The sequence below is a fragment of the Propithecus coquereli genome, unplaced genomic scaffold, assembly GCF_000956105.1.
Source record: "Propithecus coquereli isolate 6110/MARCELLA unplaced genomic scaffold, Pcoq_1.0 Scaffold20, whole genome shotgun sequence".
Classification (NCBI taxonomy): domain Eukaryota; kingdom Metazoa; phylum Chordata; class Mammalia; order Primates; family Indriidae; genus Propithecus; species Propithecus coquereli.
In genome coordinates this window covers 11,384,688-11,406,786 of record NW_012144967.1, presented here as the reverse complement: position 1 = coordinate 11,406,786, position 22,099 = coordinate 11,384,688, and the positions used below count along the sequence as shown (strand labels likewise).

Sequence of the window (22,099 nt, the reverse complement as noted above, 5' to 3'; positions counted from 1 at the left end):
TATATATTTTTAGTTGTCCAGATCATTTCTTTCTATTTTTTAGTAGAGATGGGGTCTCGCTCTTGCTCAGGCTGGTCTCAAACTCCTGATCTTGAGTGATTCACCTGCCTCGGCCTCCCAGAGGGCTAGGATTACAGGCGTGAGCCACCGTGCCCGGCAACACAGCTTGATTCTTTATACCTTAGACTCTTCAAGTAGTTGGAGACAGTGCTGTTCCCATCAAGGCTTTGGTAACCATAGCTTTTCCGTGACTTGCTGCAAGGTCACAGTGTTCTGAGGAGGGACAGTCATTTATTAATTTGTGCATTTAAATTTTCCATGACCAGGAACTGGAATGAGTGTTGTAGATGCAAATATCTATAGCAGACAGGCTGCCTGCCTTCTTGCATGGAGCTTGCATTCCATTCAGAGAGAGATGAAATAAACAAGTAAACACAAAATTGACATAATTAGAGATTTTGACAAGTGATAGGAAGGAAATTTCTAGAGCAGCATTTCTCGAGCTTGGCGCTATTGATATTTTGGACCGGATAATTCTTTGTGTGGTGGTCTGGGAGGCTGTCCTGTACATTGTGGGTACTAATAACATCTCTGGCCTCTACCCACTAGGTGCCAGTGGCATCTCTCCAATAGTGACAATCAAAAATGTCTCTAGACAATGCCAAATGTCCTCTGGGGGGCACAGCCTGCCCTTGACTTGAGAACTATTGATCTAGAGGAAGGTTCAGAGAGTGGCTCTAGCCAGGTCGTTCAGGGAAGGCCTCTCTGAGAAGGTGACATCTTAGAAGAATCCTGAAGAAGGGTTGATTGGATGTGCCAACATGGAAATCACTGGTGACCTTGACAATGTAGTTTCAACAGAGCCGTGGGGACAATAGACAAATTGGAGTGGAGAATCAAAGGGAGATGGGGCAGTAGGGCCTGCTAGTGTAGACAATCCTTCTGAAACCGTTGGCTGTAAAGAGGTGCAGAGACATGAGCTGGTAGCTGGAGGAGGACATGGAATCAAGGAGATTGCTTTTTTCCCAGATGGGCTCTACTGGAGCATGTTTGTATGTTGACGGAAAAATGCAGTCGCCAGAGAGTGAGGGCGGAGAAGAGAAGGAGAAAAACGTGAATGAGTTCTCGAGAAGGCGGGGGGTTGAGGGCAGGGAGGAAGGTCTGCATGGGGAGCTGCTGGACACTGCATGCTTATGTTCTAACATTGATCCTTAGGGGATTCATTCATTCATTCACTTGTCAGTGAGCATTTGCACAGCTCTGGAAGCACAAACTCCTGCCCACTGCCCTTAGAAAATGCATGCTTTGGTGAAGGCCAGAGTGATGCAGGGAAGGGAAAGGTGGAAAAGATGTGCCAAGGTGCCAAGGGCATTCCTCCCTCCTCCTTGTTTGGAACGAGTGGGCGCCACCTACTTCCCCACTCCCGACACTGCTAGTGGCAGCAGACCGAGACCTGGTCCTGGGAGGGAGCCGTGCATGTGGGGCTCTCGAGACCTCTGGCCTCCCTTTCCCCCTGGTGTTGGGCCCTGTAGTGATTTCTCTGGGATGCCTGTCCCTGGGGATGTTCAGTGGTATGCTCCAGGCCACATCCCTCCTTAGCAATCAAGTTCAGGGTGCCTGTGAGGTTGGACCAGGGCTCTGGGCTGTTCAGGGGTGCAGATGCCGAGTATGGAGATCATCCGGCAGTGAGGTGGGGCAGCTGGGTGGCTACTTAGCACCGACCTGCATGACTTCCCAGGTACGTACTTGCCCTGGGGTAGCTGGCCCTGTTGGAGATTCTGGGGATGAGCAGGTGGTGGGTAAGACAGAAATGATCCCTGTTCCCCTGCATTATAGTTTTAGTGTAGGGACACTAATGACAAACACATAATCAAATAAGACAATTACAAATGGCTATTAAGGGCTGTGAAGGACATAAGCAGGGGCTTGTGCTGAGAGCAACTGGAGGGGAAGGAGAGAGCTGCTGACACAGGGGCCCAGGGCAGGCTCCTCTGAGAAGGACGTTTGAGAGGAAACCTGAGGGATTGGAAGGACCAGGGAAGACAGCTTCATGTAGAAGGTCCGATTGGGAACCAGCCTGGCATGTTGAAGGACCAGAAAGCAGGCCCCCATAGCTGGAGCCCATGAGATAAGGTGGGTGTGTTCAGAGAGGGACACACCACACTGTTCATAGAGGCAGCCCATGGCCAACTCAGGCAGGACCTTCGGATTTTATTGTCATAGCAAAAGGAAACCATTTGAGGGTTTCAAGCAGGGGAGGCTATGCTGGCAGCAATATAGTTTGTTGAAGGAGGAGAATGAAGGCAGAGAGGCCAGTTAGGAGGGGACAGTTTTTCTCCAGGTAGAGGTGGTGGTCACTGGGAATGCTGACGTGTGGGCAAGCTGGGGTGGCCATCCAGCGCCAGCCAGGCAGCAGCAGTGACAGTGGAGAGAAGCAGATGGCTGGGGAGGGGCCAGGCAGTGTGGCCACAGGCTGGGGTTCGAACTCAACAGCCTGGACCCCCTAGTGAACAGGCTAGCTCCCAGGGGAAATCCCACTTTCGCGAGTTAGGCCTTTTCTGAGGGCGCTAGCAGAGGGTGTGTGCCCTGGATCTTTTCCTCTGTTAGGAGACACAGCATCTCTGCACCCGAAGAGCACAGGTGTGTGCAGGAACATTCTTCGTTCCTGGCACAAGCTTTGGAATTGATCAGGAAGCCGGCACAGATGCTGTCGTCTCTCATCTGTTTGCTGCATGATCTGATCTGAATGTTCCTTTCAGTGGTCCCGGGGGGTCCCAGATGTGAGGCTGGTTCACCGTGGTCCTTGATGCACAGCTGCTTGTAGGCCTGTACGCTAATGTGCTGGCATGCTGGGGTCCTCAGCCCGAGTTGCCTCCCCCAGCCCCTGGGCCCCCAGGCTCTTGCATCTGGCTCTCCAGGCATCTAGTACCACCCCCCATGAACAGCTGTCAAGGGAGGGAGAGCCGGGTGACTTGGCTGGTATGATCTGATTGGGCTCCTCCCCCGTCCCCTTGGTGCCTAAGCACCACGGAGCTCTTGCTCCAGACGGTTTGTTTATAATGCTAAACATATCAGATAATTGAAAGCTAATGCTGCTGTCTGGATCACTAGACATAATACGCCTGGATAACAAATCAATTTCCTCATTGCCCTACAAGGCTTCAGAGTCAAATGCACTCTACATTTCGTGAGTGTGTGCATGTGTGTGTGCACAAGCACGCTCATGCATGCGTGTGCTCCAACGCTGACTTGTTAGGAAATGGAATTCCAAGCTAGTTTCCCCAGGCACCCACTGGAGAGACAGGACACCTGTATGCAATCTTGTTGTTTTTTGAGCTCTGTGCAGGAAGAGTGGGCTACTCATATATAAAAAACATCAGGGAAACATTAGTTTTAACTGCTTCCTGCAAGGATGCACCTGCAAGTGTCCTGAACATAATGTTAGTGGTGTACACTTGGGTATCGCTGTGTGAGTGTGAATTATGATTGCACCTGTAGGAAGCTTCACTTATCTGGCAACCTCTGTTATCCAGAAAGGAGGCACAAAAACAAAGTAGTAAGAAAACAAGGGCAAATAGCTACTATTTATATGTGTGAGTGTATAAATTTTTTCATATTCCCTTAGATCCTGTGTACTCTTACTTAACACACAATTCTAAGAATAGCAGTGGACTCAGCTATTTATTGCTCCACGCATCTACGCTGAATTGAGGACTTTGGCATTGCCTCCTCTAACCCTTGTTACGAACAGATTTCCTACGGGGAAACTGAGGATGGGAAAGGCTCGTGTAACTGGCCAGGGGCATCTGGCTTCCAGCACTAGAGCTTGTGTCCTCTCTAGATCGCTTGCCTCCAGGTGCCAGCGCTTAACCACTGTCCTCCAGGAGGCTACAGAGGAGACTGGTCACAGCACATGGGGAGGGAGAAGGCCCTGGGGGCAGCTGCTCAAGAGGTGATGGCCCATGGCCTGATATCATAGAAAGGCCCAGGAAATTGTTAAAAATGGATGCAATAACTGTTAGAATCAGAAATCATATTAGGGTAGGCCGTTTGGGGTAGAGTTACAAGTTCTGCACACTTGAAGAGTTTCTGAGGGCTTTGCTGTATCACAGCCCAGCAGACTAGATAGGTTGGTCATGATGCTGTGGGGTCATCAAGGAATTGTAAATCACGTTCTGTTTACTCTGCTTGAAAAGCAAGGAGGTGCATAATGCACTTTAGGGGAAAAAAGGAGCATGCAGCAAGGAAGTTACAAATGCAAAGGTTTTGCATTTAAATTTAGTTGTCTGGAAAATTTGGTTATGAAGAACAGCTCATTAATAGCAGTGAGAAGTCACAGTGAAAATAGCAACCTGACAGTGAAGGGGAAGAGGAAAAAGCTCGGAAAAAGGTGGCAGTACTCGGCCTGCTGTGTCTCAGAGAAGGAAGGATGTGCCTACACCCCACCAAGAAGTCCCAGTCCTGCTTAAGTGCCCACATGACCAAGGGTTCTGCGGGTGAAGGGGTCTTGGCCCTCTGGTGGGCTTCCTCAACTACCTTAGTCTTCTAGGGTGAGATGGCAGTGGACGTCTTAGTGTTCTAGAGTTTTCTGTGTAGAGGAGGTATAAACATTAAACATTAAGTATTAGAGGTATAAACAACTCTAAAACATAACCACATGGCATGTTTTTAATTAAATATGGACCACACAGTCTGCACCATCTAATTTTTAGTTGCTTAGAGATTGCCAATTCATTCTTGTATTGGCCCAAGCAAAACAGAAGGAGGAAGACAAAGCTATGGTACAAGAGCATAATCTAATTTGCTGTAGTGCACAAAAAGGATTTTTGTATTCTCCATGAATGTATACGTTAATATTTAATTTATACCATGTCTCATTCTAAAAATGGGTGGGAAGCAGCTATCTGTGGTCCTGGGTCTCCAAGACTCAGTATTGCCATTGTGAATCATGGACAGTAGCTGTTTCTGACAGTTTTTCTAATATTTCTGAAGAGACTCTGCATGGCCATCCCTGGACTCTGTCCCACCCAAGCCCACCCAGCAGCATCATGAGATCTTGACCACAGAGGTCCACCATGACCGCATTGAGGTTTCGGAGCTGCAGCCCTAAGCTGGCTCTGGCTCTCGAGGTCAGCGTTGTCGTGTATTGTGCCTCGCAGCCTTCCTCTTTCTGGAAAAGAGGTGCCTGTTAGCTCTTGGCATGGCAGAGATTCTGTGGTGTCGTGGAAGGGCAGTTGCGAGAGGGTAGGGACAGGGTATTGAGCGCACTCTCTGGATAAGGCATTTTACATTTCTAGGGAATAAAGAGGCATGAGAAATCCAGGAGAGAAACTTCCAGTGGAGGAAAAAGGCTCTTGTCCGGTGAATTCCAGCCAGAGCTGGTGAGAAGAGACCAGTCTTGCTTCTCAAACCTGTAGCCTGGCTTGGACCATAGTCTAGGGGCCCAAAGAGCCCCTCATTCCCTCTCAGGTAGTGCCTTTGACTTGAGAGGCTCCTTGGAGCTTTCAATTTTTCTCTCTACCCTAGACTCAGTGACCTCGAGGCAGACCTTTTTGTTTTGGCCTGAGGCCTTGGAGTGTTTGCTGCAAAGCAGTCATTTTCAAAATTGATGTTGTCCTATGTCATGGGACTCTTGCTTCAGTGGCAATCTTAGGCAGAAGCTTTATATAGTAAAGCGAGGTTTCTTGATCTCAGTACTGTGGACGTTGGGGCTGGTAATTCTTTGTGGCAGGGAGCTGTCCTGTGCATTGTTGGATGTTTAGCAGTGTCCTTGGCCTCTACCCACTATAAACTAGAGTTACTCTCTTCCCCCAGTTGTGGCAACCAAAAATGTCTCCAGGCACAGTCAAATGTCTGCTGGGGGCAAAATTGCCTCCCCTTGAGAACCACTGTATTAAGAGACTAAAGTGGTGGTAATTTATTTAAGGTAGGGCTGGGAGCCTGGAGCACCACCCTTTGTCCTCCCTCTATTCCGTCCCCTTCCTGTTCCTGATGGAAGCAGGGACACCCAGATTGAGAGCAGGGCTGCAGGTCCCTGTGGAGTCACCGCTGCCACACACTCTGCAGAACCGCACAGGCCTGCTAACCGGCACTGCCGAGCCCTTCTCCCCCGCAGCGGGAGTGGGTGTGTGAGACGCCTTGGCAGGGATGAGCTGGTCCTGCCTGTCGTCCTGGAGCAGAACAATCCGTCACCACCCCACACAGGGTTCAGGCGCCTGACCGTCCTTTAGAAATGTGTTGTTACTGATGGTTTTTCAAATGACAAACAAATGCTCGACGGAAACAGTGCAGACAACCCAGAGGAGCTACAGAAACGGGGAAGCCACGTGTAATCACACTGGGTCCAGTAACCACCCTTAGCAAAAGCAACCCGCACCCGCTCTCCTACTTTGTCTTATTTATTATACTTTTTAGAGCCTGCCTTTTCCACTTAAACTCGTGGCCTCCCTAACAGCTGAAACCAGCCAGCAGAGTAACCATCGCTGACCCCCCTCCCTGGTCTGGTACCAAGTGGTGAGTCATAGGAAAGCTTGGCAGCCCCCGGCCGATGTCATCCGCAAATGTCAGGGCTGCACCTTCACCGTCCTGCTCTTCCTAGGAACCTGCTCTGATGCGGCGTCTGCGCATTCCCTGGATCTGTTTATAAATTTCTGCTGGAACGGTTTTCCTGGAGGTCATGAGTGACAGGTTTCCTACCCCTGCACCCTTCTGACACATGGGGATTTTATCAGTGATTGCTGAAAAATGACAACTTCCAGCAGAAGCCTGATGCCATTTTTAGCTCGAAAGCTGAGAAAAGACTGCTCAGCCTCTGCAAGGCACAGAGGGAAAAATAGCACAGCTAGCTCTGCCTGGGGACTTACGTGTGCCCCACACTGCCGAGGGGGCTCCTAACATGGTCTTTCAATCATCATGTCATTCTTAGAAGGCAGATATGTTCTTATCCCCATTTGGCAGATGAATAATCTAAGGCACAGACAGGTGAAGTCACCTGGACAACGTCACATAGATAGAGGTAGGGGTGGGGCCAGGATATTCATCGTGGCCACTAGCTCCAGGGCAGGGGTCAGGAACTTTTTTCTGTAAAGGGTCAGAGAGTAAATATTTGAAGCTTTGTGGGTCACACGGCCCATGGAGCACCTATTCCACTCTGTTGCCGTAGCTTAGAAGTAGCCATGGATGACAGTAAATGACCAGGTGTGAACATGGAAATTTGAATTTCATGTAGTTTTCACATGCCACAAAATATGATTCTTCTTTTGATTTTTTAAAAATGTAAAAACTATTCTTAGCTCTGGGGCTGTACGAAAGCAGGCAGAGGGCTATAGTTCACTGATCACTGTTCCAGAGCTCTGACTCCTAACCACGCTCTTGCACGGCGGCTGTGAAAATGCCATTCCCTGGTTTAGGAAAACTCAGACCCACCCAACAGAGGAAGTGGTGGCCATGATTCTGTTAGCAGAGGACTCTGCAGCAAGGAGCTCATTCATTTCCCTGCCACAGCTCAGTGTGCGCATGCGTCGGGTAACGGTCAATTTGTGGGCATAGGGACGTGAGGGCTGAGAAAGGCGAGGTTTTAGAATGCAGTCATGAGTGACAGCTCAGCCGTAATAAGAATGAATTTATGGCATTCTAATGTGGTCTGACAAAAATGATTCCACTTATTTAAAGAATTTGGTTCATAGTCACTTGTTGGGAGCAGATTGTTGCAGGATGCTGGGCTCTGATTAACAAAAGGTACTGTGTACAAACACTGTAATCTCCTTGGCAATTTACCAGTGGCCCAGGGAATACACTGGGGGAGCCAGTGGCACAGGTAGTTCCACTTCTTCTGGCCTTCCTTTTCATCTGAAATGTTGCCAGGTCCCTGCCGTGGTGGGACCAGACCACCCAAACTGACCTGGGGCTGTGAGGCTTCCAGGGAGACGACTTTGGAATTGGAATCCAATACTAACCTGGCCACCTGGTCCATGTCCCCAGCAGATGCCAGTGTCTCTGGCTGCTCAGCAGGGGCTTCGAGAGAATGTGGTACAGAACAGGCTCTCTGCATACCTTATCACTGTGCGGCTCTGAAATGCTTCCAGAGGCCCTGGCAGCCGCGATCCTGCTGCCTTCCTGGCTCTCGCTTGACTTGGTGGCAGATGGCAGAGCTACGGGTGTGGTGGGGCTGGGGAGGAGACGTCTGGGGAAGGTGGCTGTCACTTTTCTGGCCAGAGTGTGCCTTGGGTAGCTCTGTCCCAGGGTGAGCTGTCACCTCTCTGCACTCTTCACTAAGATGGTACTTAGACCTTGTGGGCACTGACCAAGAGTCAAGTCCTGGGGGAGGGAAGGCAGTGGAAGGCCTTTTCCCGAGATCCTCTGGTGCTCCGTGGGACAGCAGGTGTGTATGAATGGTCATCTTTTGCACAGACTAATGGTTCTCAATCTGGGGACCCCAAAAGCAATAATGAGGGATGTTTGAGCCTGGTGTTTGGTCAATGTCAGAAGCACTAACAGAAATCGGGTCCATACCCCTGACAGGCCTTCTTTTGTGAACAGAACTTTCAAGTTTCTTTGCTTTGGGCTGGAATTTATGCATTGGGTGAGTTAGCACTGGTTTGTGTCTGTTGATATAAAGCTCTGGTTAACAGTGATTTATATCTTTGATTAATAAACCCGAGAAGATGAATTAATTAGTACTTAATAAATGTAGTGTGCTTGCTAGACACAAACCTCCTTAAACATGAGCTCTCTGGGGAGAAAGTTCTGAAAGGAGATCTTTGTGATGAAAAGGGGAAGAAACTGCTGATCTAGTGCAACCTTCCCCTTTTACAAATGAAGAGATGAGAGGCCCAGAGAGGTGAAAGCACTTGCTCAAAGTCACTGGCTGCTGAAGCCTCAGGTGAAGCTAGACTTTGGCTCCTTGAATACCAGACGCACGTTCTTTCCACAAAACCCTGGTACCTCCCTGTCCTCAGATAGCTCCCTCCCCTCCGGAGTCAGCGCCGCCAAATCAAGCCATTGGTTTTCTTGAGCTCCGGGACGGATTGGGCTGTGGTCGCCCAAGGGGGCTGTCATGTCTGGCCCCGGTGAGTGCGGAGGCAGGTGTGTGTTCCTCCTCGGCTTCTCTACCCAGAAGCCACGCCCACTGGCACGCCACCCCTTCTTTTTTTTAAAACCGCATCATTTGCATTGTGTTTACCAGCAGGAGCTAAGAAAAAAAAGAGCCTGTCCCTAGGAAATCCTAAATAGGAAAAAGAAAGAAAAGGAACAGAGGGAAACCGAGTCAGGAAGATAAGCGGGGAGATGGGGCTTCACGTCTTTGAAGAGCGGAGTCTTTCTGGAGCTGAGGGGGACACTAAATGCGATCCGCGGGCCAGGCGCCTGATCCGGTGCGTCCACTCCGTTCTCACAGTGTCCCCGTCAGGCAGGTGGTGGGAATCCCACCGCACGGAGGAAGAAACTGAGGCTCGGAGATATGTGGGGACTTGGCAGAAGGCCTGGCTCTCATTTGGCCCATCCAGGATTCAAACCCAGGTTTCTGTGGCTCAAAAGCCAGCGCCGTTCCGCTGTCCCCCCCTGACCTGACCCTGCCTCTCCTCCTCCCCTGCAGACACATAGAGAACTGGCGCAGCCTGCACACGCTCAACGCCGTGGACATGGAGCTCTACACCGGACTCCAAAAGCTGTGAGTACGCCCGGCCACAGAGTGGCGTTTCCGGATGGAAGGGGTGGGCTGGGGCGTCCCTGCTCACCTTCTGGGGTGGGGCGATGGGTGTGGCAAGGCTGCCGTCTGTGCTTCCGCCCTGGGCCTCTTTGGTAGAGCTGGTACCACCTACTTAGGAGAGGTCAGGGGCTCCAAAAGCCATCTCTTCACTGCCCTGCATTTCACTGCAGAGCAGAGAGGCAGGGGGTTGCCTGAAGTCACATCCTGAAGGTAGTGTTCCAAGGCAGGCCCTGAAGCCAGGCCCGCGGGGCTGGGGTTCTTCCCTCAGCCCTGCGCTTGGCCACTGAGCGCCCTGGAGTACCAGAGTCCCCGGCCCCTCCCCTTTGGGCTTCAGTGCTAGTGGCTGTTGGGGACCTGGGGTGGGAGAGGGAAAGGCACGTGGTGGGCTCTAACCCTGCCGTGGCTGAGCCCGTGGGAGCCCCCATTCCGCCAGCACTGCCCGCCTCGTCCCAGCCTCCTGCAGAGCCCCCAGGGGTGAGAGCCCCGGCGCCTCCACGGACACCCCCAGTGGGCCTCTTGGGTGGTTGGAGGTGAAGAGACGCACTTGACCCACAGGGGCAACCACAGGGCCAGCCGTGGCCTGACGTCCCTCAGCCTCAGCACAGAGCCGACGCCCCTCTGCCCCTGGACCCTGCTGACCCTCTTTTCTTTTCTGCCAGGACCATCAAGAACTCAGGACTTCGGAGCATCCAGCCCAGAGCCTTTGCCAAGAACCCCCACTTGCGCTATATGTGAGTAGCTCTGCTGCGGGAGGGGCGCTGCGGGGAGCGGGCCTGGCGGTGCAGAGATCAGAGGTCGAGACCTGGCTTTGCCACTGTGTGTCCTTGTGCAAGTCCCTGAACTTTACCACTCAAAAGGAGGATTTTGGATTTGATGATCTGCAAAGATCCTGTCAGAAGGAAAAGCCTAGGACCAGGGCTTAGGGGGAGGGTCTCCTGACTCCCAGGTTTGTTCATTTTCATGATGAAATTTGCAATTTTATGGGAATGTAAATGACAGGAGATTCCACTCATATATAATGTGAATCTACACTTCTGAGATTGTGTGTAGGTCTATTAAGCCTGTGTGTCCTGTGTGTGTGTGCACGTGCACGTGTTTTGAGGTCGAGTGTTAGAAGAAGAGAGAAAGCCGGACCAGACCAAACGTTGTGTGTAAATAGAGTCTGGGTTCAATGGGGAAGAGCTCAGAGAAGTGGAGACAGCTGGATAAGGTCATACAGCTTTATCTGGGACAAGCTGGAGGTCACATGGCTATGGGTAGGGGTTCCTGTCTGTCTGTGCCTCCCTCTCCCAGTCTCCCCCCTCCCTGCCACCTGCCTTGTCCGATTGATAGAGTGGCTCTGGCTGGACCTAGCAGAGTAGAATCACAAGAGCTTGATGCTTCCTCTCCCAGGCTAGTTTTGGGCCGATAGACCCCGGGAAGGACCATTTCCTGGGGGAAGGTGGGCGTGAAAGGAAGCCGAGGGTGAGTGATCAGGGGAAACGCTAACCCGCTGCGCCCACAGGGGGATGCTTGCCGTCTGGGACAACTCTTCTTCAAGGATAGTGGCCATCTTGGACATCCACTGGGCATGTTCCCAGAGAGCAGAGATTCTGCAGGCCCCAGGTGGGGTGGGGTCTACTGCATTTGGGGAGAAAATGGAGGAATGGTGTGCCTTGGACTAGTCCTCCCTTTGGCCACTTGAAACTTTCCCTGGTTGAGGCACTTTGCATTTGGTGATGGAAGGGCAGCCCGGCGGGACAGGAATCTCATGTGGAGAGGCAGATCATCCAGGGAAGTGGAGGGCAGGGAGGTGGGGAAAGGGAAGAGAGTGTTGGGCATCGTGGAGGGTGAGTTGTTTCTCTTCTGGGGGTCCTGGCCTTACCCACAGGCCTATGTGTGTTTTCCCAAGCACACAGTGAATGCTCAGTAAATATTTCTTTTGTCGGTTATGGCCACCCCTGCTTTGTGCTGAACCTTCTTTCCTCCCCTCTGGAAATAGCAGGCTCTGTGGCCACTGCTCAGGGCTAGATGCATCAGCTCCAGGGGACTGAGACCTCCCTTTCAACTGCCTCATTTAGCTGTTGCCCTTTGCCCTAGCTGAACCTCTGTGGTGAGGTTCTCCTGATGTGTGTTCTTTGCAGCTGGAGGCAGAGCTGGGACCAGAGGAGGGCCTTGGACCAGATGTTCCAGGTGTTTATTTTATTGGAGGTTTGAGTTTCATTGTAAAATATCCCCAGGGAAAAGCTTTTGACATCTGAGAAGGCTCCTTTTTCATAGTAACTCATGCAAGGGTCACAAAGCCAAATGCCCAGGGTGGACCAGGTGGGAAAAGTAGAGGCTGGGACCACTTGTCCCTTCCAAAGAGGCAGCCAGTAAGCAGTTCCAGCTGACTTCTGCCCTATGGTGTGAGGCCCAGTGTTGCCAGACATGTTGTTTCAAGAAGATTTGGAGATCCAGTGAAACCACTTAAATTTTAAAGCTGGCAACTGAAAACAAGACCCTTAACTCCATGGGCCAAACAAAACCACTCTGTGGGCAGAATGTGACACGCAGGGTGCCAGTTTGTGGTGCAGGGTCGTATTTGGGGTAGAGAAGCTGTCAATGTGGGAGAAGCGCTGTCCCCTTTGAGGTCAGGGGTTGGGGGCTCAGGCCCCAGAACCTTCTAGGGCGTGGTGTCACCACAGCTCTCAGGGAGATGGACAGGGCTTTGGGACCCACTGGGTTTCCACAGACTCAGCAGTGGGAGCAGGGGCGCATCCTGGGCCACAGGTGTCTCTGAAGGGGTTGTCCCAGAACATGTCTTTGGCTTGTCTTTGAGATCCTTGGAAGGGGGCCGTGACCCACCATGTCTTTTGGGATGGTCTGGAATCTGCTGGGTGGTGGCGGTGACAGAGGCTGGTGAGGCTTTGCAAGATGCCCAAGGCCTTGGGGGATAGGACATCTGGTTGGAGTAGGGCCTGAGTATGACATTGAACCTGCCCGTGACCTTGGGCCCTGTGTTCTGCTGGACACGTTGGACAGCCCTTGTCAAAGTACTTGTGGTTGGCTGCAGGGGCATCACTGAGTAAGATGGATCACCATTAGTGTACCCCCAGTTTGGGTCTGGCTGCACACTGGGGGGCAAGTCGGGATGCTCACCTTCATGCAAGAAAGTCAGCACCAGTTGGGGGTGATAACACAGTGGGGCATCCAGAGGAGGCTGGGGGTCCCACAGAGACACGCACTGGCTTCATCCCTGGGTTTTATTTATTAGCTTTTCTTTTGTACGAAGACACACCCCAGATCCCAACTGAGTAATTTCCCTGCAGCTTTGGGACATATTCTCCTGGCAAATGGGCCAGGTTTCTCTGCTTTCTCACAACGTCTTCTATTTCTGTCCTCTAAATGCATTTACAAGTCTTCAGGCCCCAGCTGAGCAATCACAAGATGATCACCTACCCCAAAACTAATTGCCAAGCCCTGGTGTGGCTGCTTTTTCTTTTTTTTTAGGGCGATGGCAGAAGAGGCTTATCTTCTCCCCTAGAATAAAAAGCAGGAAGTGACGTCACTGCCCCATGCTGATGTCAGGTTGTCCGAGTTGTCCTGATTGGTTCACCTGCCCCCTCCACTCCCTGAGCTGCTGTGGCATTAGTCAGTGTCACTCTTCCTCACACCAGAAAGTGAGCCTAAAGTTAAGGCCGAGCTGTCTGGCACAAGGAAGGCTGCAGATGGGGGCTCTCGGGTTCATCTTCCAGGCTGATGAGTGGCTGACCATCTCCTTTTGACTACATCAGATTTCTCTACCCTTTCTTGAATGTGGAAAATGAGATGTGGGTTACCACATGCAGGGGGAAATCCTTTTTGAGAGATTGAGGTATTCTTGGCTCTTATATCCCTTCCCTGATCTTAAGGGTTTTGGATTAGGGATTCTTAAGGATAGGATTTCCCAAATTGATAATTGGAACGGCTATTTGCTAATCTTAAAGTGGGCATAATAATAGTGTCTGTTCTAGGGATGGGATGTGGCAAAGATTAAGTGACACACACAGCACTTAGCCCTGTGCCCGGCAAATAGCTGGAGCTCAGAGATGACAGTTGCTAATAATGATGGTAATTATTGTTATTATTAGCAGTGGCGATAATAGAATCAAAGAGGAGGGATTAGGTGATCTTGATGGATATTCTGACCACTTCTTTATCCTGGAAAAGTTGGATTTCTGTCTCCTGGTGGAGTCTGTCTCTCTGGTGACTGGAACACTCATGTTCTCTGGTGTCTTTCTTCCTTGAATACTGATGAATAAACGTGGCAAATTCTCTGTTCTCTCCAGTTAGTCCTCCTTGCGCTAGAGTATATGTGGACCCCTCTATAGACACTGTTGGTTTCAGATAGGACCTAAGCAATTGCAATTAATGACCTTACAACTTTCTTTATTTCCATCTGATTTGAGACCACGTCCACCAACAACACTCTTGAACTTGGGCTGTTCTCTGAGTCCCCTGAGCCCTGCCTGCGCAGCTGGCTCCTGTCTTCCTTTTTGGGGTTTGTTTTCTTTGGCATGGCTCACACACAGACTGGATCTCCACAGTCTGGGGTCCCCATAAACAGAGTTATGCAGATGCCTGTCTCTGAGCTGTGCTCAAATGATGGTACTTCCTTTCATCTGTGGAGCATGGCATGGTTTGCAAAGTGCTTTTTCATGTATCACATCATTGGATTCTCATAACCATGCTGGGGGCAGGGGTGTGGGAGGCAGCCTTATTTTACAGCGCAGGAGACAGGCCCATAGAGGGTCTGACTTGGAAACAGCAGAAGGAGGATTGTGCCAGAACCCTCTGATTCTCTTTCCAGGAATCTTCCTGCTATACCTTATGGGCTAGAAGGGGCAATGTTTTTCATAGAAGCAATTAGAAAACTTACTAAGGTATTTAGAAAACTGCACAAAAAAGGGCTGGTACCAGAGAAATAGGGGGGAGGGCTAATATGATTTGAGAACTTACTACGTGCCAAGGACTGTGCCTGGTGCTTTTGCACATCTGAGCTTACTTACTCCTCAAAGTAACTGTGAGCTGCAGCTCCTCTATCCCCGTTTCACAGATGCAAACACTGAAGCTCAGGAAGTCATAACCGAGCTCTCGTACGGTCAGACAGTAAGGCAATGGAACGGTCAAGATTTAGACTCTGATCTCTTTGACTCTGAAGTCCATGTACTTTCCTACATCTCAGGAGTGTTTCGTCTCTCTCATTTTCACAGTGAGAACTTCTTGTAGGAGGGGTGGCATCTTTAAAGTTTTATTAGAGAGCCACTATTTCCCTGTGGACAGCCAGCACCATCCCTCCTCAAAGAGCTGTGTTGAGAAAGCTCCGTTTAGTTTCTCTTCCTTTTCAGGTCAAATCCTATAACGACAGTTATGTTACAACCTGAACATCTTTATTATGAAAGATTTCTTAGCATTTGCCTATGGTCCACTTATTTCCAGTAATATTTAATGTAAGATTCCAGCAAACCAAAAGAATGTATATTTAATCTCTTAGAGTTGATTGTGGTGGGATCTCTCTTGTGTTCAGTTTCTTGCGCTTTTCCAAAACGCTTTTGATGCCAGACTAAGTTATTCTTCTCTCTGCCATAAGCAAACGTGCACTCACTCTGCAGTTGAGAGAGCCAGCCCCAGGATGGGGTGGAGAGTGTCCTGATTTGGGCATGGTTGTTTCAACTGTGCTACGCTGGCAAGGAGAGAAAAGCAATGCTGGTTAGATAGGAACAGAGGAGGTGACCAGAGTCCCTATCCTTTCAGGACACTGTGTAGGTAATACATGTCTCCTGAGATTATTGGCATGAAAACATGGTGAGATTGGTTTATTATGTATTGTATTAATTACAATTCTCCTTGAAATAACCCCTGATTCTGGATTCCGAGACGATGTGTAGATATTGTATCAGTAGACGTTTGCCTCTCTGCCTGCGCCTTTCCTCTGCACTGAGACTTTTCTCCACGTCCCAAAGGGATTGGTAACTAGCGCACGTGGCCCCCTCACTGCTTCTCCACAGGTGTCCTTCCTCCTCTGTTCTACGTGGAGGACTTAGCCATTGAAGACTGTGTAGCTGACAGTAAGAAGAATGGGCTTTGAAGATGAAAAGACCAGGGTTCAAAACCTAGATCTTCCACATCCTGGTATTGACCGTAGGCAGGCTACTGAACTTCCATGAGCTTTGAAGGGAACGTAAGAGTTCCTACTTCATGGGATTGTTCTGAGCGTTAAATGAGACAATGCCTGGAGAGTGCTTAAGACAATGCATTGTGAAAAACTCAGTGTATTTTTTGCTGTTGTTAATGACTTCCTCCTTGTTCATTGGTCTCCTATTTCACAGAATCATAGATAGATAAAGCAGGAAGGGGCCTTAGAACCAAACTCCCAAATTAACATCCCATCCCTGCCTTTTGGGTTCCCGTATCAGACCACCCACTTGGTGGCTAGGTCACATGTCAACCTTAACTTGGCCAAAACAGGATTTTTGGTTTCATACCATGTTCTCACTCAACCTGTTCCCCCCGTCAGTGCTTCTTGTTCCTGTAGGTGCTACCGCCCATCTCATTGTTCATGCTGAAGCCTGGGGGTCATTCTTGACTCTTCTCTTTTCTTTGCCTGCCCTCCCCACCCTTCTGCCATCCAGTCGATCAAAGCCGTAAAACATTTTGCATCCATCCACCTTCTCACCCTTCCATTTACAGATCCACCGTCCTGTCTTCTGGCACAATGGCAGTGGCCCCCTAAGTTAGGTTTTCATGCCTCCACTTTTGTCTGCTGCAGTTCATTGTCAGCATGGTTGCCAGAGTGATATTTTAAACACATAAATCCCATCATGCCACTCGGCTGCTTGAAGCCCTCCCATTAACTTCTTGTTTTACTTATGGTAAAAGCTAAGCCCCTCGCCAGGGCCACAGGGCTCGAATGGATGTGGTTTCTATTTCCCTTCTGATTTCCTTGCACTTTCCTCTTGTTCTCTCTGCTGAGGCCTTACGAGCTTTCTTCACTTCCTTGAATGTTGGAGTTTTTGTCCTCGTTGGTCCTTCTGGTCCAGGTGAATACCCTGCCCTCGATCTCTGCATGGCTGACTCCTTCTCACTGCTCACTCTTCTGGTACTTTCTTAGCAAGGCCTCCTCTGACTGCTCATATTTAGTGGCCTTTCTTCTCCTTGCAAACCCAGCAGTCTTTATTACGTCATATGGCTTATTCGTTTTTCACACACACACACACACACAAACACACACACACACACACACCCACTCCCATGCCTGTCCTGCATTCCTGCTTAGCAGGAGTTTTCAGAGCCTGTGTGGGCTCTTCTCCCTCTGTCGCAGGGCAGAGGATGTTGATGTTCCAGATGGAGGCTGCTCCATTAGCCAGAGTCTTGCTGGGAAGATGATGGGAACAAGGCCACTGCTGACCTTCTGTGGACATGTGGTGTGAGAGAGAAATAAACTTTGTTGTGGTTAAAAAAGAAAGAAAAAGATGCACCAAAAGTGACAGTGGCTGTAACCAGTGTGCTGAATAGACGGGCTACTGGGAGTGCATGAAGCTGTCACCCTACTCCCTTCTCTTCTACTCAGGAAAGGGTCTCAGAACACAGGGAGGGGAGTGCCAGCACAGGGATAGCTTTGAGCCTCCTCTAATTTAAACGTGTAAAGAAGTAAATGGTAAGTATGTGGTGGTTCTTTATTAGTGGCTGTGGGTTATTTGTGACGTAGCTCACCCCGTTGACACACCACACAGATGGTTGGTTGATGTTCTCCAGGGTCCTCCAGCACCAGGCAGTGGAGGAGCCCCTGGAAGACTGTGTGTGGGGATCAGAGGTGGGCGGGAGAGGCTGGGCAGCCTTGCGGAGCAGGTGGCAGTTGGGTTGGGCTTTGGAGAAGGTGTGGGGTTGGCCTGGCGGACAGCCTGCTTATGGCACAGGGCCGCAGCTCACCGGGGATGTGTACAGCCATTTCCCCCTTGGATTTCCTCCTGGAGCTGTTTGGATACATGTTCGCAGTTCCAGGCCATCAAGTCTTGCCATAAGATAAACTGAAAAAATTTCCAAGGGAGCAGCATTTCAAACCGGAGCCATTTGTCAGTGGAGTAGGATTTGCACAGATCTAATGACGTGGGAGGCTCGAGTCAGGACTGTGTGCAGTGGGGTGTCTGTGTGGTGGCCAGGAGAGCAGAAGATCCTGGACTCTGGGCCCCCATGAGTGCGGGGAGGGGCTCGTGTGGATGGCTGTCAGCTGGCACAGGTGCAGTGTGGCTGCAGCAGTGCTGGGTGACCACACCTTGCGCATCTTTTGGGCTCTTTGTCTGCATGGTGCTGTGACCTTGGCTAAGCTACTTGACCTGTTGAGTTTGTTTCCGCGTCTCTAAAATGAGGCAGTGTTATCCTGACCTCCCAGCATTTTGGGAAATTCTTCTGGAAGAAAGGTTGTGGCTGGAACTCAGCCGGGAACTGAGGGACAGGGCCAGAGAAAGCTGCCGTCAGTGTGTTTTGGCTTTACCCACTTCGTCATACTTCCCCGCCCAACTCCCCGCAGGGGCGGGCATTCCCACACAACGAGCTGCCAGGACATGACACGAATGCAGCACTTACTATGTGCCTGGCATTCATCCCTGCGCTTTTATATATCATTTCATGCTGATAATAGCAAGTGGACACAATTGTTATCCCCATTTTACAGATAAAAAATTTGAGGCACAGGGAGGCTAAGTGACTTGCCTAAAGTTACACAGCAACCAAGTGGCAGAGCCAGAAGCGAAGCCCAGGTTGCGTGCCTCCAGAGCTCCAGGTTGCGTGCCTCCAGAGCTCCAGAGCCTGTCCTTGTAATAGCTCCACCTGCCACCTGTTGGCTCTTGCCAGTTCTCAGGAACCCAGCGGGAGAGGAGAGGAAGGCAATAAGCTTCAGAACAGCACTCCTCAGAATGGAGGCTGACTTCCAGCCCCTCCATTTCCAGGGAGCACGGGCTGCTCTCTATACACCAGCCCTGCTGCCTTTGGACCCCTTCTCAGGCAGGATCGTGACGGTAGGTGGCCTCCCTCATTACCAAAGCTGGGATGGGAGGTGGGAAAGGAGGGGATGTGCGCCCGACTTGATAAACTCGAAGGCTCTGCTCTGACGTCCGGAGATTTTGTGCCCATGTGTGCAGCTTCAACACCTGACACCTCCTGGTACAGTCGAGCCGTGTTGTTTCTGCAGGTGTGTTTAGGTCTCTGCATTCTTCCCGGGTCCTCGCCCCTGTGGCATCTGTGGACACCAAGCAGAGATTTTATTGTCCTGTTTTAAATGGATCCTTTGTGCTCTTATTGAACCCAGAATGTGTTTTGTCCCGCACAATTCACCAAGCTCCGGACTTTCAACTGGCGTTTCTTGGCTTCCACTCATTTATCTGCTGCCTCTAAAGAAAGTCAATTCCCAGTCCGCTCCTACCATTAGTGTCCCGGGTGACTGCCCCTCCTGGGGCCCGTGAAGGAATCACTCTGCTTCCTAGGGAGGCAGGTGGCAAACTTCCTAAATTGAATTTGCTTTGTCTTGTCCACTTGTATCTCCCCGCCAGGCTCGCTGTGGCCCTGAGATCACTCATGTCCTCCCTGACAGTTTCCTTCTGTTGACTCTGTTCCGTGGACAGTGTTCTGATCCACCCAGGGCAGTGCCAACATGACCCCAGTAACGTGGCCACACGCCTCACTTGCTGGCCCGCGGCATGCGTGTGGGATTTATTTCCCAGTTCTCCTAGTGGAAAACCCTACCCTCACCTTAGAGACCGTGTTCTTTCTGAGTTCAGGTGTCTGCATTCTCGAGAGTCCCCTGGACTGAACTTTTAAGAGTTTCCTTATAACCTTGTCAGCGTTTGCCTTTACCAACTCCGTCTAGCGCTGAGTAAACATTCTGGCCTCTGGGCCGCAGTCTCCTGGCCTCGGGGGATCGGACGATGTGCTCATATTTTCCATCCTTGATTATTCTCAGCAGATTTTCTTTTCTTTTTTTGCCCCCTTCCCTAAGGCTTCATTACTTCCCATTTGTTCACATCTCTTTTCTCCGTTTTTCTTGTTAAGGACAGATTTAGAAAATGAGTTTAGTCTCTTGGCTATTTTGGAGTCATCATTAATTTCTGTCCTCTCCACCCCGTAACAGGCTGGCAGTCTTGCAGCTCTCCCTCCTCCACCCCCTCTGGCTTCTTCTTGATGGATCTTCGAAAGTCTCTTTTATTCTCAGGTTAACCCCTTGGTCTCTCGGGGCTCGCCTTGGTCCTGGGCGGCTTGCACCCTTTCTGGGTGGTCTTCTGGGGGATCCACCATGGCGACTGCTCTGTGTTTAAGGGCACTGGGTCTCCCTAGTGGGTAAGCCGTGCACTCCCCTGGCCGACCTCATCCCCGGCTGCAGATGCGCCTTGAAACCCATCTGAGGAGTCCAGGTGAGACCTGATACACGGCTGTGGAAAGGTGTGATTCAGGCTCCACTGGGGAAGGGTTAGGTCTTATTAAATCAGGTTTCTCAATGTTGGGTGTGAGTGTGAAGAATGACTGACTGACTGAATGAGGCAGGGAATGAACAAGAAGTGAAAACAGCACACACTTTGGCGGTGGACAGACTAGCTGTGAACCATCATTTAGCTTTGCCAACTCTTTCACTTTGATTCTTGGCCAAGGGATTGAGTCTCAGTGTCCTTCCTAGAACACAGGGAACTAATTCCCATCTCACAGGGCTTTTTGTGAGCATTAAAAGAGTGAACATGAAGCACCTCTCTCAGTGGCCGCACATAGTAGGTGCTCAGTAAATGGTATGTCCTGCATCCTGGAAGCTATTTTATAAGTTCAGTTCTTGCTAAAGGCATTTGGAAGCCCAAACTCTAAGCTCCTGGATTTGAGACTTCTCTGGGATTCTGACCCAGTATGTGGGGAGATCAGAAGCTCAAGGGGGAAGGGAGTTGGAGAGCTGGGCTGGGGAGCTGGATGGAGCCCGGCAGAGCCCTCCAAGTCTTCCAAGGCAGTCTCAACACAACATGCAGCCTTGCCAGCTCGCAGGAGGTACGGTGCATTGCTGTTGTCAGGGAGGGAGTTCTATCCGTGTATTGTTGTCATCCTTAATGAGGGGATTGACACAGAAGAGAGGGGTGTCGTGACCTGGAGCCAGACCTGTGGGGAGATACAAGAGCGGGATGTAGGGTGTGTGGCCAGCTGCTTCCTCGGCAGCCACCGCCGCCCACTTCAGCCGGAGCCTGCTCCTTTTCTCCCACAGCCGTTGCTCCTCGGTCCTGGTCATCTCTCTTCAGGATTTGCATCTGCATTTCTTTAACGTGGTTAAGCCTTCGGCTTTTCCCATGATTGTGAAGCCTCCACCCAGGATAAGCCCCTTCCCATTGGCATCTGGTGAGGGCCAGTTTGTATGGGCAGAGGGGTCAAATCCTACAGAGGGCCTGGGGTGTCAGGCACATTTTTAGGGCCACTCGCCTCTCTCTGTGTTACGGTGGACTCGGGTGGACGGGCCGCAGCTGTCTCACTTGAGCTGAGGCCTTTGCTGACCCTAGGAGTTACCTGGGGTTGGTATTAGGGGGGTCATCTCAGTTCATTTGACCTTCCACAGTGATGAGGGCTCAGGAGTCCTCAGGGACCCTGTGTTGGGCCTGTTGGGAACCTGACCCAGGTCCCAAGACCTGAGGGAGTGGCGATCTGGTCCTTCTGCTGCCCCTCATGCCCTGGGTGATGTCAATGTGTTGTCATGTGGATGCAGAAATAGCATAGACCTGTTCTCTTTAGACAGTGCACAGGTGACCTGCTCTCTTTACCTGTTTCCTCATCTGTAAAATGGGTGCAATCCTGTTGCCTGCACTTTCCCCCACAGGGCTGTTGTGAGCACAGAGTGAATAATGCTGAGAAAGGACTTTGACAAGCATGGACCTGAGCACCTGATGAGATATTTAGGGGGCGTTATGTCCCGTGACTGATTTTTCTGGGTTTGGACGATGTTGGGTTGTCAAGTCTCCTTGCCAGCCTCCTCGAGAGCAGATGCCGCCATGAGGTGTGGCGAGGGGATCTCCCGAAAGCATTGGATGCGGGAAAAACTTGACCAAAGTGCTTTATCCTCTTGGGTTTGGCTAAAAATGGAGATTAAAACAAGGCAACTCTGTCTCAGTTTGAAGATCAAATTATAAAGATTTTTTAAAGAATGTTGCTGATGCAAATGACGTCAGCCTCCTTGCTGGAGACAGTCACCCCCCACCTCCCTGGATCCTGGCATTTAACCATAGATGTTTTGTGCTTCTGAGTCCTGCGAAGTCCACTCGCAGTGGCCCTTGGGTCACGTGCTTTCCTGAGACAGGAATGCACCAGTTCCCTCCAGGAACATGTAGGCAGGGCAAAGATGCAAAGATGAATTGCATCTAGTTCTGTGGTTTCAGTGGGGGA

General features: G+C 50.6%; 1 protein-coding gene across 7 annotated transcripts in view; it reads left to right on the top strand.

Annotated features, from left to right (window-relative positions):
* Positions 1-22,099, top strand: part of NTRK3 (neurotrophic tyrosine kinase, receptor, type 3) — a 355,136-nt gene that overhangs the window by 57,686 nt on the left and 275,351 nt on the right. For all 7 annotated transcript variants that reach the window (XM_012643693.1, XM_012643692.1, XM_012643690.1 and 4 more), the window contains 2 exons: positions 9,593-9,667; positions 10,366-10,437. In XM_012643693.1, coding sequence (XP_012499147.1) covers positions 9,593-9,667; positions 10,366-10,437 — 147 coding nt within the window. The remainder of the gene's footprint in view (positions 1-9,592; positions 9,668-10,365; positions 10,438-22,099) is intronic.